Below are 18,149 nucleotides of genomic sequence, written 5' to 3'. Positions count from 1 at the left end.
ATCACGCCCTTAACCAATAGCATCACGCCCTTAACCAATAGCGTCACGCCCTTAACCAATAGCGTCACGCCCTTAACCAATAGCATCACGCCCTTAACCAATAGCATCGTGCCCTTAACCAATAGCGTCATGCCCTTAACCAATAGCGCCATGCCCTTAACCAATAGCGTCATGCCCTTAACCAATAGCGCCATGCCCTTAACCAATAGCGTCACGCCCTTAACCAATAGCGTCATGCCCTTAACCAATAGCGTCACGCCCTTAACCAATAGCGTCAGCCCTTAACCAATAGCGTCGTGCCCTTAACCAATAGCGTCGTGCCCTTAACCAATAGAGTCGTGCCTTAACCAATAGCGTCATGCCCTTAACCAATAGCATCATGCCCTTAACCAATAGCGCCATGCCCTTAACCAATAGCGCCATGCCCTTAACCAATAGCGTCATGCCCTTAACCAATAGCGTCATGCCCTTAACCAATAGCGTCACGCCCTTAACCAATAGCGTCACGCCCTTAACCAATAGCGTCACGCCCTTAACCAATAGCGTCGTGCCCTTAACCAATAGCGTCGTGCCCTTAACCAATAGAGTCGTGCCCTTAACCAATAGCGTCATGCCCTTAACCAATAGCATCATAGCGTCATGCCCTTAACCAATAGCGTCGTGCCCTTAACCAATAGCGTCGTGCCCTTAACCAATAGAGTCGTGCCCTTAACCAATAGCGTCATGCCCTTAACCAATAGCATCATAGCGTCATGCCCTTAACCAATAGCGCCATGCCCTTAACCAATAGCGTCATGCCCTTAACCAATAGCGTCACGCCCTTAACCAATAGCATCACGCCCTTAACCAATAGCATCGTGCCCTTAACCAATAGCGTCATGCCCTTAACCAATAGCGCCATGCCCTTAACCAATAGCGTCATGCCCTTAACCAATAGCGCCATGCCCTTAACCAATAGCGCCATGCCCTTAACCAATAGCGTCACGCCCTTAACCAATAGCGTCACGCCCTTAACCAATAGCGTCACGCCCTTAACCAATAGCGTCACGCCCTTAATCAATAGCGTCACGCCCTTAACCAATAGCGTCACGCCCTTAACCAATAGAGTCGTGCCCTTAACCAATAGCGTCGTGCCCTTAACCAATAGCGTCACGCCCTTAACCAATAGAGTCGTGCCCTTAACCAATAGAGTCGTGCCCTTAACCAATAGCGTCACGCCCTTAACCAATAGCGCCACGCCCTTAACCAATAGCGCCATGCCCTTAACCAATAGCGTCACGCCCTTAATCAATAGCATCATGGCGTCATGCCCTTAACCAATAGCGCCATGCCCTTAACCAATAGCGTCATGCCCTTAACCAATAGCGCCACGCCCTTAACCAATAGCGTCACGCCCTTAACCAATAGCGCCATGCCCTTAACCAATAGCGTCATGCCCTTAACCAATAGCATCACGCCCTTAACCAATAGCGTCACGCCCTTAACCAATAGCGTCGTGCCCTTAACCAATAGCGTCGTGCCCTTAACCAATAGCGTCGTGCCCTTAACCAATAGCGTCATGCCCTTAACCAATAGCGTCATGCCCTTAACCAATAGCGCCATGCCCTTAACCAATAGCGCCATGCCCTTAACCAATAGCGTCACGCCCTTAACCAATAGCATCATAGCGTCGTGCCCTTAACCAATAGCATCACGCCCTTAACCAATAGCATCATGCCCTTAACCAATAGCATCACGCCCTTAACCAATAGCATCACGCCCTTAACCAATAGCATCACGCCCTTAACCAATAGCGTCATGCCCTTAACCAATAGCGTCATGCCCTTAACCAATAGCATCATAGCGTCGTGGCCTTAACCAATAGCATCGTTAATATGACAAGTCGTCTGTTTTTTGAAAATGATTTTAAAAAACTGGTGTCAAAAAAATAACATTTGTCCTAACAGCTGTCACCTCACCTCTCCTCTCCTCTCCTCGCCCCTCCCCTCCTCTCCCCTCCTCTCCTCTCCCCTCCTCTCCACCTCTCCCCTCCTCTCCACCTCTCCTCTCCACCTCTCCTCTCCTCTCCCCTCCACCCCTCCTCTCCTCTCCACCTCTCCTCTCCACCTCTCCCTCCTCTCCCCTCCTCTCCACCTCTCCCCTCCTCTCCACTCTCCTCTCCACCTTCCTCTCCTCTCCCCTCCACCTCTCCTCTCCCCTCTCCTCTCCACCCCTCCTCTCCTCTCCCCTCCTCTCCACCCTCCTCTCCACCTCTCCTCTCCCTCCTCTCCACCCCTCCTCTCCACCTCTCCTCTCCCTCCTCTCCTCTCCTCTCCCCTCCTCTCCACCTCTCCTCTCCCCTCCTCTCCCTCCTCTCCACCTCTCCTCTCCCTCCCCTCCCTCCTCTCCCCTCCTCTCCTCTCCACCTCTCCTCTCCACCTCTCCTCTCCACCTCTCCTCTCCCCTCTCCACCTCTCCTCCTCTCCTCTCCCCTCCCTCTCCCCTCCTCCACCACCTCTCCTCTCCCCTCCCCTCCTCTCCCCTCCACCTCTCCTCTCCCCTCCACCTCTCCTCTCCCCTCCTCTCCCCTCCTCTCCACCTCTCCTCTCCCCTCCTCTCCTCTCCCCTCCTCCACCTCTCCCCTCCTCCACCTCTCCAACTCTCCCCTCCTCCACCTCTCCTCTCCCTCTCCTCCACCTCTCCTCTCCTCCACCTCTCCCCACCTCTCCACCTCTACCTCTCCACCTCTCCACCCTCCCCTCCTCTCCCCTCCACCCTCCTCTCCCCTCCTCCACCTCTCCTCTCCCTCTCCTCTCCCCTCCTCTCCTCTCCCCTCCTCCACCTCTCCCCCACCTCTCCACCTCTACCTCTCCACCCTCCCCTCCTCTCCCCTCCACCCTCCCCTCCCCTCCTCTCCACCCTCCCCTCCCCTCCTCTCCCCTCCACCCTCCTCTCCCCTCCTCTCCTCTCCCCTCCACCTCTCCACCCTCCCCTCCCCTCCTCTCCCCTCTCCCCAGTAGTACAGAGCGCCTGGTGTTGGTAGAATCCAGCGGTAGCTCTGTTAGTTCCAGACACCGACCAGCCTTCCTCTCCCAGCTCTCTGGCCAGACCTTTTACAACAACGAGTACGGTCAGCTGTCAGAGGAGGGGAGGGTCCTGGACTTCTTCTCCTCCCCTGATGATACACGCTGCCTCGCATCCTCCAACCTGTGATTGGCTACAGTGGGTTAGCTCCTCCTTCTCCAACCTGCGATTGGCTACACTGGGTTAGCTCCTCCTCCTCCTCCAACCTGTGACTGGCTACAGTGGGTTAGCTCCTCCTTCTCCAACCTGCGATTGGCTACAGTGTGTTAGCCCCTCCTCCTCCAACATGTGATTGACAGTGGGTTCCAATAGTTCAGATTCCTGTCTTGCCACAAGGGTTGGGAGAATATTATAGTATACTCAATCCCCCCTCCTTCCCCTCTCTTCCTTGCCGTCACTCCTTCCCCTCTCTTCCTTGCCGTCACTCCTTCCCCTCTCTTCCTTGCCGTCACTCCTTCCCCTCTCTTCCTTGCCGTCACTCCTTCCCCTCTCTATGGCCAACCAGCCCATACTGGACTGAGCCGTCTGTACCTGCAGTTCTCTAACCAACCACCGGGTGGCAGTAGTATGTCAAACCCAAAGTATTTTACATCAACCACAGTTGAGATTTGTGTCTTTATACAGAGTAAGCTTTTGTTTATTTGTACAAAAATATGAAAATAAAGAAATATATCTTCTTTAGTCATGTCTCAGGTCTGTTATTTTGCTAATGATAGCGATAGGGGAAGTATCCAAACACCATAAAAATATATATATATATATATATATATATATATATATATATAATGTTAGTCTGATCTGTAGTACAACATCTCATGAGGTCACTAGAGTGAGGGGGAGGAGTGTTCAGAGAATGGACTTAACATGGCTCTCCTCCAGATGACATGACTTAACATGGCTCTCCTCCAGATGACATGACTGGTTCTGACAGGTCTAGAACTCTAGATTGGTCTCAGTCTACTGGCTTGTCTAGTGTGCATCCCAAATGGCTCCCTATTGAAAGCAGTACTTTTGACCAGGGCCTTTAGAGCTCCGGGTAACAGTAGAGCCATTTGGGACAGACAAGGTGGGGGAGCGAATATCTACCTGACTGAAGGAGGGATGAGGGAGCAGAGGAGATGTAAATAAAGTGAAGGAGAGAATAAAGGAGTGAGTCGCCCGGCCAGACGCTCGTACGCCGCGGTTGTCATGAGGAAGTAGGAACTGGGACGCCGTGGTTGTCATGAGGAAGTAGGAACTGGGACGCCGTGGTTGCTATGAGGAAGTAGGAACTGGGACGCCGTGGTTGCTATGAGGAAGTAGGAACTGGGACGCCGTGGTTGCCATGAGGAAGTAGGAACTGGGACGCCGTGGTTGTTATGAGGAAGTAGGAACTGGGACGCCGTGGTTGCTATGAGGAAGTAGGAACTGGGACGCCGTGGTTGCCATGAGGAAGTAGGAACTGGGACGCCGTGGTTGTTATGAGGAAGTAGGAACTGGGACGCCGTGGTTGCCATGAGGAAGTAGGAACTGGGACACCGTGGTTGCTATGAGGAAGTAGGAACTGGGACGCCGTGGTTGCCATGAGGAAGTAGGAACTGGGACGCCGTGGTTGCTATGAGGAAGTAGGAACTGGGACGCCGTGGTTGCTATGAGGAAGTAGGAACTGGGACACCGTGGTTGCTATGAGGAAGTAGGAACTGGGACGCCGTGGTTGCTATGAGGAAGTAGGAACTGGGACGCCGTGGTTGCTATGAGGAAGTAGGAACTGGGACGCCGTGGTTGCTATGAGGAAGTAGGAACTGGGACGCCGTGGTTGCTATGAGGAAGTAGGAACTGGGACACCGTGGTTGCTAAAGTAACTTTACTGGTTGTTGCATTGATCACACATCATCTGCTTCTTTCATGACAGGAAAATGTCTGACCTAGTCCAGTAATACCAGTTCTAACAAAGACTTCTATTTATCAATGGCCTTCATCTTAGTTGTCATGGTAGTGATGAGACCATTGATAAAGAACATCTTGGCGGCACCCTATTCCCTGTGTAGTGCACTACTTTTGATGATAGCCCTATGGGCCCTGGTCTAAAAGTCATGCACTACATTGGCAATAGGGTGACATTTGGGATATAGCCCTTATAACTGAACAGTTCCCTCCATTCCCACAGAAACCCTGTAACAACGTCAAAACGGATAATACCGATTGTTATCAAAAGAATACACACGTTTACATACAGTAAAACATGAGAAGAAACAAAGACAATTCTATTATTTCTCTCTTTTTGGCAAAAAAATAATAAAGACGTCCAAATCCTTTGAACATTTTCAGAAAGTAGATAAAACCAAAAATAACTTCATCCTCAATGGATTTGACACAAGGACATTGAACAGATTGTACGGTCAGTTACAATGGAATTGGGAAACATTCTATAAAAAGGGAGAGGGGGCAGTAAACACTGACCACGTTGTAGTTCTAGAACCAAGACTAGTTCTACAAACCAAGACTAGTTCTACAAACCAAGACTAGTTCTACAAACCAAGACTAGTTCTAGAACCAAGACTAGTTCTAGAACCAAGACTAGTTCTACAAACCAAGACTAGTTCTACAAACCAAGACTAGTTCTAGAACCAAGACTAGTTCTACAAACCAAGACTAGTTCTAGAACCAAGACTAGTTCTAGAACCAAGACTAGTTCTAGAGTTGATCCATTATTCAGTCAATAGCGTAATAGATTCAGCATTATGAAATGACAATAAGAAAACCCTGGTTCAGTCAACATTGAAATGAGAAACCAAAGGATCCAGAAAGCTGAAAACACTTGATTTGAGAGACATACTGTATGACATGGGCTTTGAAAAAAAAACCTAAGGCACAATTGATTCATTATATTTCCAATGGCTTGATGTGACAGTATGATTCATTCCACAATACAATCATAAATACAGTATGTTATGTTACAATGTGGTATTTTACACCTGGAAGAGACAGTTCATACTCACTTCATACTCACTTCATGTCACAAAGTACAAAATATTTTGTAAAAAAAAAAATCATTTGAAAGTATGACAAATTACTACATTTTACCACCCTATTTAATTCATAGTGCACTATTTATGAGGCGCCAAAAGAAGTGCACTATTTAAGAGGCTCCAAAAGAAGTGCACTATTTAAGAGGCTCCAAAAGAAGTGCACTATTTATGAGGCGCCAAAAGAAGTGCACTATTTATGAGGCGCTAAAAGAAGTGCACTATTTATGAGGCGCCAAAAGAAGTGCACTATTTAAAAGAGGCTCCAAAAGAAGTGCACTATTTAAAGAGGCTCCAAAAGAAGTGCACTATTTATGAGGCGCCAAAAGAAGTGCACTATTTAAAGAGGCTACAAAAGAAGTGCACTATTTAAAGAGGCTCCAAAATAAGTGCACTATTTGAAGAGGCTCCAAAAGAAGTGCACTATAAAAGGGTAAAACGGTGCCATTTGGACATGCCCAAGTGATTGCACAGGTTCATATGAAAACCAATCAGTTAACCATCCATCCTGTTGTCTGGGGAAATATACTGCCAGTCTCTGGGCGCATCTCAATGGTCTAGAGTCGCTTCCTCGCCTCGTCTCCTTTCCTTCATCTGCTCTGACAGATGAAGGAATGTAGGGCTCAGTTGGTAGAGCATGGCACTTTGTAAGGACAGGATGGTGGGTTCGATTCCCGCTGGGGTCACCCATGAAGAAAAATGTGTAACATGACTAAGTCGCTCTGGAAACTACCTTCAGCTAAATAGTATTATTATTATTATTATTATTATTCTAGCAGGTGAAGGAGAGGAAGTCTGTAGACTATTGAAATACGCCCTTCTGATGTTATAAATAGGTTTTTATGGGGGCGTAGTGATACGTAGTGATGCGTCCTCAGGACAGCGTAGTGATATGTCCTCAGGACATCTTTCCTATCTGGATCTTCTTCCAGGCCTCGGAGGCTGTGAATATACAGGAGTCTATGATGCCTGCTACCGTGAACGTCCCACCGATGATAGCACAGATCTGGAGGGGAGAGGGAGGACAGGGGTTAGCAGTTAGGATGAATCAGGATGTGGACATGAGGCTAGGGGTTAGGATGAATCAGGATGTGGACATGAGGCTAGGGGTTAGAGTTACGGTTGAAGCTAGGGGTTAGGGGTTAGTGGTTAGGGTTGAAGCTAGGGATAGGGGTTAGCGGTTAGGGTTGAAGCTAGGGATAGGGGTTAGCGGTTAGGGGTTAGGGTTGAAGCTAGGGGTTAGGGTTGAAGCTAGGGGTTAGGGTTGAAGCTAGGGGTTAGGGGTTAGGGTTGAAGCTAGGGCTAGGGGTTAGCGGTCAGGGGCTAGGGTTGTGGTTGAAGCTAGGGTCAGGGGTTAGCGGTGAACCAGGGTGTGGACATGAGGCTAGGGTTAAGGTTAGGGTTAAAGCTAGGGCTAGGGGTCAGCAGTTAGGGTTGTGGTTGAAGCTAAGGTCAGGGGTTAGCGGTTAGGGGTTAGGGTTGAACCAGGATGTAGACATGAGGCTAGGGGTTAGGGTTGAAGCTAGGGTCAGGGGTTACGGGTTAGCGGTTAGGGTTGAAGCTAGGGATAGGGGTTAGCGGTTAGGGGTTAGGGTTGAACCAGGATGTAGACATGAGGCTAGGGGTTAGGGTTGAAGCTAGGGTCAGGGGTTACGGGTTAGCGGTTGTGGTTGAAGCTAAGGTCAGGGGTTAGCGGTTAGGGTTGAAGCTAAGGTCAGGGGTTAGCGGTTAGGGTTGAAGCTAGGGATAGGGGTTAGGGGTTAGCGGTTAGGGTTGAAGCTAGGGGTAGGGGTTAGCGGTTAGGGTAACATACCGTAGTTATGAACCGGTAGAGGGGTTGTCTCTTCTCTGTGTACTTGACTGTGATTGGACTGAGGTCATAGCGGTACCAGATAGCTGGGATAATCCTTCCTGTGTGGCTATAGGCTACGTACTCCTGCAGGGGCGGGACAAAGAGAGAAGACATGTTTACTGGTTGGTTATAATATGTAATGTTATTATAGGCTACGTACTCCTGCATAATGGTAGAGTTATAGTCCATACCTTGTTGGCTACAGTATACTGGTAGGGTTATAGTCCATACCTTGTTGGCTACAGTATACTGGTAGGGTTATAGTCCATACCTTGTTGGCTACAGTATACTGGTAGGGTTATAGTCCATACCTTGTTGGCTACAGTATACTGGTAGGGTTATATTCCATACCTTGTTGGCTACAGTATACTGGTAGGGTAGGGTTATAGTCCATACCTTGTTGGCTACAGTATACTGGTAGGGTAGAGTTATAGTCCATACCTTGTTGGCTACAGTATACTGGTAGGGTTATAGTCCATACCTTGTTGGCTACAGTATACTGGTAGAGTTATAGTCCATACCTTGTTGGCTACAGTATACTGGTAGAGTTATAGTCCATACCTTGTTGGCTACAGTATACTGGTAGGGTTATAGTCCATACCTTGTTGGCTACAGTATACTGGTAGGGTTATAGTCCATACCTTGTTGGCTACAGTATACTGGTAGGGTTATAGTCCATACCTTGTTGGCTACAGTATACTGGTAGAGTTATAGTCCATACCTTGTTGGCTACAGTATACTGGTAGGGTTATAGTCCATACCTTGTTGGCTACAGTATACTGGTAGGGTTATAGTCCATACCTTGTTGGCTACAGTATACTGGTAGGGTTATAGTCCATACCTTGTTGGCTACAGTATACTGGTAGGGTTATAGTCCATACCTTGTTGGCTACAGTATACTGGTAGAGTTATAGTCCATACCTTGTTGGCTACAGTATACTGGTAGAGTTATAGTCCATACCTTGTTGGCTACAGTATACTGGTAGAGTTATAGTCCATACCTTGTTGGCTACAGTATACTGGTAGAGTTATAGTCCATACCTTGTTGGCTACAGTATACTGGTAGGGTTATAGTCCATACCTTGTTGGCTACAGTATACTGGTAGGGTAGAGTTATAGTCCATACCTTGTTGGCTACAGTATATTGGTAGGGTAGGGTTATAGTCCATACCTTGTTGGCTACAGTATACTGGTAGAGTTATAGTCCATACCTTGTTGGCTACAGTATACTGGTAGGGTAGAGTTATAGTCCATACCTTGTTGGCTACAGTATACTGGTAGAGTTATAGTCCATACCTTGTTGGCTACAGTATACTGGTAGGGTTATAGTCCATACCTTGTTGGCTACAGTATACTGGTAGAGTTATAGTCCATACCTTGTTGGCTACAGTATACTGGTAGAGTTATAGTCCATACCTTGTTGGCTACAGTATACTGGTAGGGTAGAGTTATAGTCCATACCTTGTTAGCTACAGTATACTGGTAGGGTTATAGTCCATACCTTGTTGGCTACAGTATACTGGTAGGGTTATAGTCCATACTTTGTTGGCTACAGTATACTGGTAGAGTTATAGTCCATACCTTGTTGGCTACAGTATACTGGTAGGGTAGGGTTATAGTCCATACCTTGTTGGCTACAGTATACTGGTAGGGTAGAGTTATAGTCCATACCTTGTTGGCTACAGTATACTGGTAGGGTTATAGTCCATACCTTGTTGGCTACAGTATACTGGTAGGGTTATAGTCCATACCTTGTTGGCTACAGTATACTGGTAGAGTTATAGTCCATACCTTGTTGGCTACAGTATACTGGTAGGGTTATAGTCCATACCTTGTTGGCTACAGTATACTGGTAGAGTTATAGTCCATACCTTGTTGGCTACAGTATACTGGTAGAGTTATAGCCCATACCTTGTTGGCTACAGTATACTGGTAGAGTTATAGTCCATACCTTGTTGGCTACAGTATACTGGTAGAGTTATAGTCCATACCTTGTTGGCTACAGTATACTGGTAGGGTAGGGTTATAGTCCATACCTTGTTGGCTACAGTATACTGGTAGAGTTATAGTCCATACCTTGTTGGCTACAGTATACTGGTAGGGTTATAGTCCATACCTTGTTGGCTACAGTATACTGGTAGAGTTATAGTCCATACCTTGTTGGCTACAGTATACTGGTAGAGTTATAGTCCATACCTTGTTGGCTACAGTATATTGGTAGGGTAGGGTTATAGTCCATACCTTGTTGGCTACAGTGTACTGGTAGGGTTATAGTCCATACCTTGTTGGCTACAGTGTACTGGTAGGGTAGGGTTATAGTCCATACCTTGTTGGCTACAGTATACTGGTAGGGTTATAGTCCATACCTTGTTGGCTACAGTGTACTGGTAGGGTAGGGTTATAGTCCATACCTTGTTGGCTACAGTGTACTGGTAGGGTTATAGTCCATACCTTGTTGGCTACAGTATACTGGTAGGGTAGGGTTATAGTCCATACCTTGTTGGCTACAGTATACTGGTAGGAGAACCTCTGTTTCCCACTCAGGTCTTCATAGACTGTTGGGACAATCTTTAGGATGTAGTCATGAGATGCCAGAGCTGCAAGGGAACATAAATTAACTTTTATAACAGGAATGAAATAGTTAGTTTTAATGAGACACTGCTATGTTAGTGGTTGTTCTAGTAACTGTAGTAACCCTTTGGATTCCCATGAGAGGGACCGTTTCCATGTCTCAGTCCTTCTGCTCTGTAGGGGGTCACACACACACACACACTAGTCTCACACCTCTCATACACACAGGCTAGTCACACACAGGTTAGTCACACACACACATACACACTAGTCTCACACCTCTCATACACACAGGCTAGTCACACACAGGTTAGTCACACACACACATACACACTAGTCTCACACCTCTCATACACACAGGCTAGTCACACACAGGTTAGTCACACACACACATACACACTAGTCTCACACCTCTCATACACACAGGCTAGTCACACACAGGTTAGTCACACACACACATACACACTAGTCTCACACCTCTCATACACACAGGTTAGTCACACACACACATACACACTAGTCTCACACCTCTCATACACACAGGCTAGTCACACACACACCTCTCATACACAGGCTAGTCACACACACACACACACACACACACAGATTCTAATGGCAACAGACAGACAGATTCTAATGGCAACAGACAGAGAGATTCTAATGGCAACAGACAGAGAGATTCTAATGACAACAGACAGAGATTCTAATGGCAACAGACAGAGATTCTAATGGCAACAGACAGAGAGATTCTAATGGCAACAGACAGAGAGATTCTAATGGCAACAGACAGAGATTCTAATGACAACAGACAGAGATTCTAATGGCAACAGACAGAGATTCTAATGGCAACAGACAGAGAGATTCTAATGGCAACAGACAGAGAGATTCTAATGGCAACAGACAGAGAGATTCTAATGGCAACAGACAGAGATTCTAATGACAACAGACAGAGAGATTCTAATGGCAACAGACAGAGATTCTAATGACAACAGACAGAGAGATTCTAATGACAACAGACAGAGATTCTAATGGCAACAGACAGAGATTCTAATGGCAACAGACAGAGATTCTAATGGCAACAGACAGAGAGATTCTAATGGCAACAGACAGAGAGATTCTAATGGCAACAGACAGAGAGATTCTAATGGCAACAGACAGAGAGATTCTAATGGCAACAGACAGAGAGATTCTAATGGCAACAGACAGAGAGATTCTAATGGCAACAGACAGAGAGATTCTAATGGCAACAGACAGAGATTCTAATGGCAACAGACAGAGAGATTCTAATGGCAACAGACAGAGAGATTCTAATGGCAACAGACAGAGAGATTCTAATGGCAACAGACAGAGATTCTAATGACAACAGACAGAGAGATTCTAATGGCAACAGACAGAGAGATTCTAATGGCAACAGACAGAGAGATTCTAATGGCAACAGACAGAGATTCTAATGACAACAGACAGAGAGATTCTAATGGCAACAGACAGAGAGATTCTAATGGCAACAGACAGAGATTCTAATGACAACAGACAGATAAACAGATCTCTACGTACGGTTGGAGCTCAGCCTGTCAGCTCCTCCCAACGCATTAAAGGCTCCTTGGACATTCTGCACCTGTAGCGTGACAGAGAGATGAGACGAGACAGAGAGACAGACAGACAGGAGCCCAGACAGAGAGACAGAGAGACAGACAGACAGACAGAGAGACAGAGAGACAGACACCCAGACAGACGCCCAGACAGACAGACAGACGCCCAGACAGACAGACAGACGCCCAGACAGACAGACAGACGCCCAGACAGACAGACAGACGCCCAGACAGACAGACAGACGCCCAGACAGACAGACAGACGCCCAGACAGACAGACCCAAGACAGACAGACAGACCCAAGACAGACAGACAGACCCAAGACAGACAGACAGACCCAAGACAGACAGACAGACCCAAGACAGACAGACAGACCCAAGACAGACAGACAGACCCAAGACAGACAGACAGAGACCCAAGACAGACGGAACGAGACAAGACAGACAGGTATTTATGTAGGAGGATCTTGCATATTATCTTATCCATTGTGTATATGTGTGTGTGTGTGTGTGTGTGTGTGTGTGTGTGTGTGTGTGTGTATATGTGTGTGTGTGTATATGTGTGTGTGTGTATATGTGTGTGTGCGTACCCATGTGCACAATGTGTCAGTACGCAGGTTCATGTTGGATAAGATAGAGAGGGCGTCTATAGACCTGTAGTTTCAGATAGAGAGGGCGTCTATAGACCTGTAGTTTCAGATAGAGAGGGCGTCTATAGACCTGTAGTTTCAGATAGAGAGGGCGTCTATAGACCTGTAGTTTCAGATAGAGAGGGAGTCCTGACCTGTAGTTTCAGATAGAGAGGGAGTCCTGACCTGTAGTTTCAGATAGAGAGGGCGTCTATAGACCTGTAGTTTCAGATAGAGAGGGCGTCTATAGACCTGTAGTTTCAGATAGAGAGGGAGTCCTGACCTGTAGTTTCAGATAGAGAGGGCGTCTATGGACCTGTAGTTTCAGATAGAGAGGGCGTCTATAGACCTGTAGTTTCAGATAGAGAGGGCGTCTATAGACCTGTAGTTTCAGATAGAGAGGGAGTCCTGACCTGTAGTTTCAGATAGAGAGGGCGTCTATAGACCTGTAGTTTCAGATAGAGAGGGAGTCCTGACCTGTAGTTTCAGATAGAGAGGGCGTCTATAGACCTGTAGTTTCAGATAGAGAGGGCGTCTATGGACCTGTAGTTTCAGATAGAGAGGGCGTCTATGGACCTGTAGTTTCAGATAGAGAGGGCGTCCTGACCTGTAGTTTCAGATAGAGAGGGCGTCTATAGACCTGTAGTTTCAGATAGAGAGGGAGTCCTGACCTGTAGTTTCAGATAGAGAGGGCGTCTATAGACCTGTAGTTTCAGATAGAGAGGGAGTCTATGGACCTGTAGTTTCAGATAGAGAGGGCGTCTATGGACCTGTAGTTTCAGATAGAGAGGGCGTCTATAGACCTGTAGTTTCAGATAGAGAGGGCGTCTATAGACCTGTAGTTTCAGATAGAGAGGGCGTCTATGGACCTGTAGTTTCAGATAGAGAGGGCGTCTATAGACCTGTAGTTTCAGATAGAGAGGGCGTCTATAGACCTGTAGTTTCAGATAGAGAGGGCGTCTATAGACCTGTAGTTTCAGATAGAGAGGGCGTCTATGGACCTGTAGTTTCAGATAGAGAGGGCGTCTATAGACCTGTAGTTTCAGATAGAGAGGGCGTCTATAGACCTGTAGTTTCAGATAGAGAGGGCGTCTATAGACCTGTAGTTTCAGATAGAGAGGGAGTCCTGACCTGTAGTTTCAGATAGAGAGGGCGTCTATGGACCTGTAGTTTCAGATAGAGAGGGCGTCTATAGACCTGTAGTTTCAGATAGAGAGGGAGTCCTGACCTGTAGTTTCAGATAGAGAGGGCGTCTATAGACCTGTAGTTTCAGATAGAGAGGGCGTCTATAGACCTGTAGTTTCAGATAGAGAGGGCGTCTATAGACCTGTAGTTTCAGATAGAGAGGGCGTCTATGGACCTGTAGTTTCAGATAGAGAGGGCGTCTATAGACCTGTAGTTTCAGATAGAGAGGGAGTCCTGACCTGTAGTTTCAGATAGAGAGGGCGTCTATAGACCTGTAGTTTCAGATAGAGAGGGAGTCTATGGACCTGTAGTTTCAGATAGAGAGGGCGTCTATGGACCTGTAGTTTCAGATAGAGAGGGCGTCTATGGACCTGTAGTTTCAGATAGAGAGGGCGTCTATAGACCTGTAGTTTCAGATAGAGAGGGCGTCTATGGACCTGTAGTTTCAGATAGAGAGGGCGTCTATAGACCTGTAGTTTCAGATAGAGAGGTAGTCCTGACCTGTAGTTTCAGATAGAGAGGGCGTCTATGGACCTGTAGTTTCAGATAGAGAGGGCGTCTATAGACCTGTAGTTTCAGATAGAGAGGGCGTCTATGGACCTGTAGTTTCAGATAGAGAGGGCGTCCTGACCTGTAGTTTCAGATAGAGAGGGCGTCTATGGACCTGTAGTTTCAGATAGAGAGGGCGTCTATAGACCTGTAGTTTCAGATAGAGAGGGCGTCTATAGACCTGTAGTTTCAGATAGAGAGGGCGTCTATGGACCTGTAGTTTCAGATAGAGAGGGAGTCCTGACCTGTAGTTTCAGATAGAGAGGGAGTCCTGACCTGTAGTTTCAGATAGAGAGGGCGTCTATAGACCTGTAGTTTCAGATAGAGAGGGCGTCTATGGACCTGTAGTTTCAGATAGAGAGGGCGTCTATAGACCTGTAGTTTCAGATAGAGAGGGCGTCTATGGACCTGTAGTTTCAGATAGAGAGGGCGTCTATAGACCTGTAGTTTCAGATAGAGAGGGAGTCCTGACCTGTAGTTTCAGATAGAGAGGGCGTCTATGGACCTGTAGTTTCAGATAGAGAGGGCGTCTATAGACCTGTAGTTTCAGATAGAGAGGGCGTCTATAGACCTGTAGTTTCAGATAGAGAGGGCGTCTATAGACCTGTAGTTTCAGATAGAGAGGGCGTCTATAGACCTGTAGTTTCAGATAGAGAGGGCGTCTATAGACCTGTAGTTTCAGATAGAGAGGGAGTCCTGACCTGTAGTTTCAGATAGAGAGGGCGTCTATAGACCTGTAGTTTCAGATAGAGAGGGCGTCTATGGACCTGTAGTTTCAGATAGAGAGGGCGTCTATGGACCTGTAGTTTCAGATAGAGAGGTAGTCCTGACCTGTAGTTTCAGATAGAGAGGGCGTCTATGGACCTGTAGTTTCAGATAGAGAGGGCGTCCTGACCTGTAGTTTCAGATAGAGAGGGCGTCCTGACCTGTAGTTTCAGATAGAGAGGGCGTCTATAGACCTGTAGTTTCAGATAGAGAGGGCGTCTATAGACCTGTAGTTTCAGATAGAGAGGGCGTCTATAGACCTGTAGTTTCAGATAGAGAGGGCGTCTATAGACCTGTAGTTTCAGATAGAGAGGGCGTCTATGGACCTGTAGTTTCAGATAGAGAGGGCGTCTATGGACCTGTAGTTTCAGATAGAGAGGGCGTCTATAGACCTGTAGTTTCAGATAGAGAGGGAGTCCTGACCTGTAGTTTCAGATAGAGAGGGCGTCTATAGACCTGTAGTTTCAGATAGAGAGGGAGTCCTGACCTGTAGTTTCAGATAGAGAGGGCGTCTATAGACCTGTAGTTTCAGATAGAGAGGGCGTCTATGGACCTGTAGTTTCAGATAGAGAGGGCGTCTATAGACCTGTAGTTTCAGATAGAGAGGGCGTCTATGGACCTGTAGTTTCAGATAGAGAGGGCGTCTATAGACCTGTAGTTTCAGATAGAGAGGGAGTCCTGACCTGTAGTTTCAGATAGAGAGGGAGTCTATGGACCTGTAGTTTCAGATAGAGAGGGCGTCTATGGACCTGTAGTTTCAGATAGAGAGGGCGTCTATGGACCTGTAGTTTCAGATAGAGAGGGCGTCTATAGACCTGTAGTTTCAGATAGAGAGGGCGTCTATGGACCTGTAGTTTCAGATAGAGAGGGCGTCTATAGACCTGTAGTTTCAGATAGAGAGGGCGTCTATGGACCTGTAGTTTCAGATAGAGAGGGCGTCCTGACCTGTAGTTTCAGATAGAGAGGGCGTCTATGGACCTGTAGTTTCAGATAGAGAGGGCGTCTATAGACCTGTAGTTTCAGATAGAGAGGGCGTCTATGGACCTGTAGTTTCAGATAGAGAGGGCGTCTATAGACCTGTAGTTTCAGATAGAGAGGGCGTCTATGGACCTGTAGTTTCAGATAGAGAGGGAGTCCTGACCTGTAGTTTCAGATAGAGAGGGAGTCCTGACCTGTAGTTTCAGATAGAGAGGGCGTCTATAGACCTGTAGTTTCAGATAGAGAGGGCGTCTATAGACCTGTAGTTTCAGATAGAGAGGGAGTCTATGGACCTGTAGTTTCAGATAGAGAGGGCGTCTATGGACCTGTAGTTTCAGATAGAGAGGGCGTCTATAGACCTGTAGTTTCAGATAGAGAGGGCGTCTATAGACCTGTAGTTTCAGATAGAGAGGGCGTCTATAGACCTGTAGTTTCAGATAGAGAGGGAGTCCTGACCTGTAGTTTCAGATAGAGAGGGCGTCTATAGACCTGTAGTTTCAGATAGAGAGGGCGTCTATAAACCTGTAGTTTCAGATAGAGAGGGCGTCTATAGACCTGTAGTTTCAGATAGAGAGGGCGTCTATAGACCTGTAGTTTCAGATAGAGAGGGCGTCTATAGACCTGTAGTTTCAGATAGAGAGGGCGTCTATAGACCTGTAGTTTCAGATAGAGAGGGAGTCCTGACCTGTAGTTTCAGATAGAGAGGGCGTCTATGGACCTGTAGTTTCAGATAGAGAGGGCGTCTATGGACCTGTAGTTTCAGATAGAGAGGGCGTCTATAGACCTGTAGTTTCAGATAGAGAGGGCGTCTATGGACCTGTAGTCCTGACCTGTAGTTTCAGATAGAGAGGGAGTCCTGACCTGTAGTTTCAGATAGAGAGGGCGTCTATAGACCTGTAGTTTCAGATAGAGAGGGCGTCTATGGACCTGTAGTTTCAGATAGAGAGGGCGTCTATAGACCTGTAGTTTCAGATAGAGAGGGCGTCTATGGACCTGTAGTTTCAGATAGAGAGGGCGTCTATGGACCTGTAGTTTCAGATAGAGAGGGCGTCTATAGACCTGTAGTTTCAGATAGAGAGGGAGTCCTGACCTGTAGTTTCAGATAGAGAGGGCGTCTATGGACCTGTAGTTTCAGATAGAGAGGGCGTCCTGACCTGTAGTTTCAGATAGAGAGGGCGTCTATGGACCTGTAGTTTCAGATAGAGAGGGAGTCCTGACCTGTAGTTTCAGATAGAGAGGGCGTCTATGGACCTGTAGTTTCAGATAGAGAGGGCGTCTATAGACCTGTAGTTTCAGATAGAGAGGGCGTCTATGGACCTGTAGTTTCAGATAGAGAGGGCGTCTATAGACCTGTAGTTTCAGATAGAGAGGGAGTCCTGACCTGTAGTTTCAGATAGAGAGGGCGTCTATGGACCTGTAGTTTCAGATAGAGAGGGCGTCTATAGACCTGTAGTTTCAGATAGAGAGGGAGTCCTGACCTGTAGTTTCAGATAGAGAGGGCGTCTATAGACCTGTAGTTTCAGATAGAGAGGGCGTCTATAGACCTGTAGTTTCAGATAGAGAGGGCGTCTATAGACCTGTAGTTTCAGATAGAGAGGGCGTCTATAGACCTGTAGTTTCAGATAGAGAGGGCGTCTATAGACCTGTAGTTTCAGATAGAGAGGGCGTCTATAGACCTGTAGTTTCAGATAGAGAGGGCGTCTATAGACCTGTAGTTTCAGATAGAGAGGGCGTCTATAGACCTGTAGTTTCAGATAGAGAGGGCGTCTATAGACCTGTAGTTTCAGATAGAGAGGGCGTCTATAGACCTGTAGTTTCAGATAGAGAGGGCGTCCTGACCTGTAGTTTCAGATAGAGAGGCGTCTATAGACCTGTAGTTTCAGATAGAGAGGGAGTCCTGACCTGTAGTTTCAGATAGAGAGGGCGTCTATAGACCTGTAGTTTCAGATAGAGAGGGAGTCTAT

At 47.1% G+C, this 18,149-nt stretch overlaps 2 protein-coding genes across 2 annotated transcripts in view; one reads left to right on the top strand and one right to left on the bottom strand.

Moving 5' to 3' along the window:
- Positions 1 to 3,744, top strand: part of LOC106591130 (vascular endothelial growth factor receptor 3) — a 220,335-nt gene extending 216,591 nt beyond the window's left edge. Inside the window, exon 27 of the mRNA XM_082974983.1 lies at positions 2,997 to 3,744. Coding sequence (XP_082831109.1) covers positions 2,997 to 3,192 — 196 coding nt within the window. The 3' untranslated portion in view covers positions 3,193 to 3,744. The remainder of the gene's footprint in view (positions 1 to 2,996) is intronic.
- A 1,145-nt stretch (positions 3,745 to 4,889) lies between these two features.
- Positions 4,890 to 18,149, bottom strand: part of LOC106591131 (endoplasmic reticulum-Golgi intermediate compartment protein 1) — a 63,119-nt gene continuing 49,859 nt past the window's right edge. Inside the window, exons 7-10 of the mRNA XM_082974998.1 lie at positions 12,046 to 12,106; positions 10,417 to 10,517; positions 7,882 to 8,004; positions 4,890 to 7,074 (exon numbers count right to left, since the gene is read on the bottom strand). Coding sequence (XP_082831124.1) covers positions 6,967 to 7,074; positions 7,882 to 8,004; positions 10,417 to 10,517; positions 12,046 to 12,106 — 393 coding nt within the window. The 3' untranslated portion in view covers positions 4,890 to 6,966. The remainder of the gene's footprint in view (positions 7,075 to 7,881; positions 8,005 to 10,416; positions 10,518 to 12,045; positions 12,107 to 18,149) is intronic.

The sequence above is a fragment of the Salmo salar genome, chromosome 05, assembly GCF_965601325.2.
Source record: "Salmo salar chromosome 05, fSalSal1, whole genome shotgun sequence".
NCBI lineage: Eukaryota > Metazoa > Chordata > Actinopteri > Salmoniformes > Salmonidae > Salmo > Salmo salar.
This window is presented reverse-complemented; position numbering and strand designations above follow the sequence as displayed.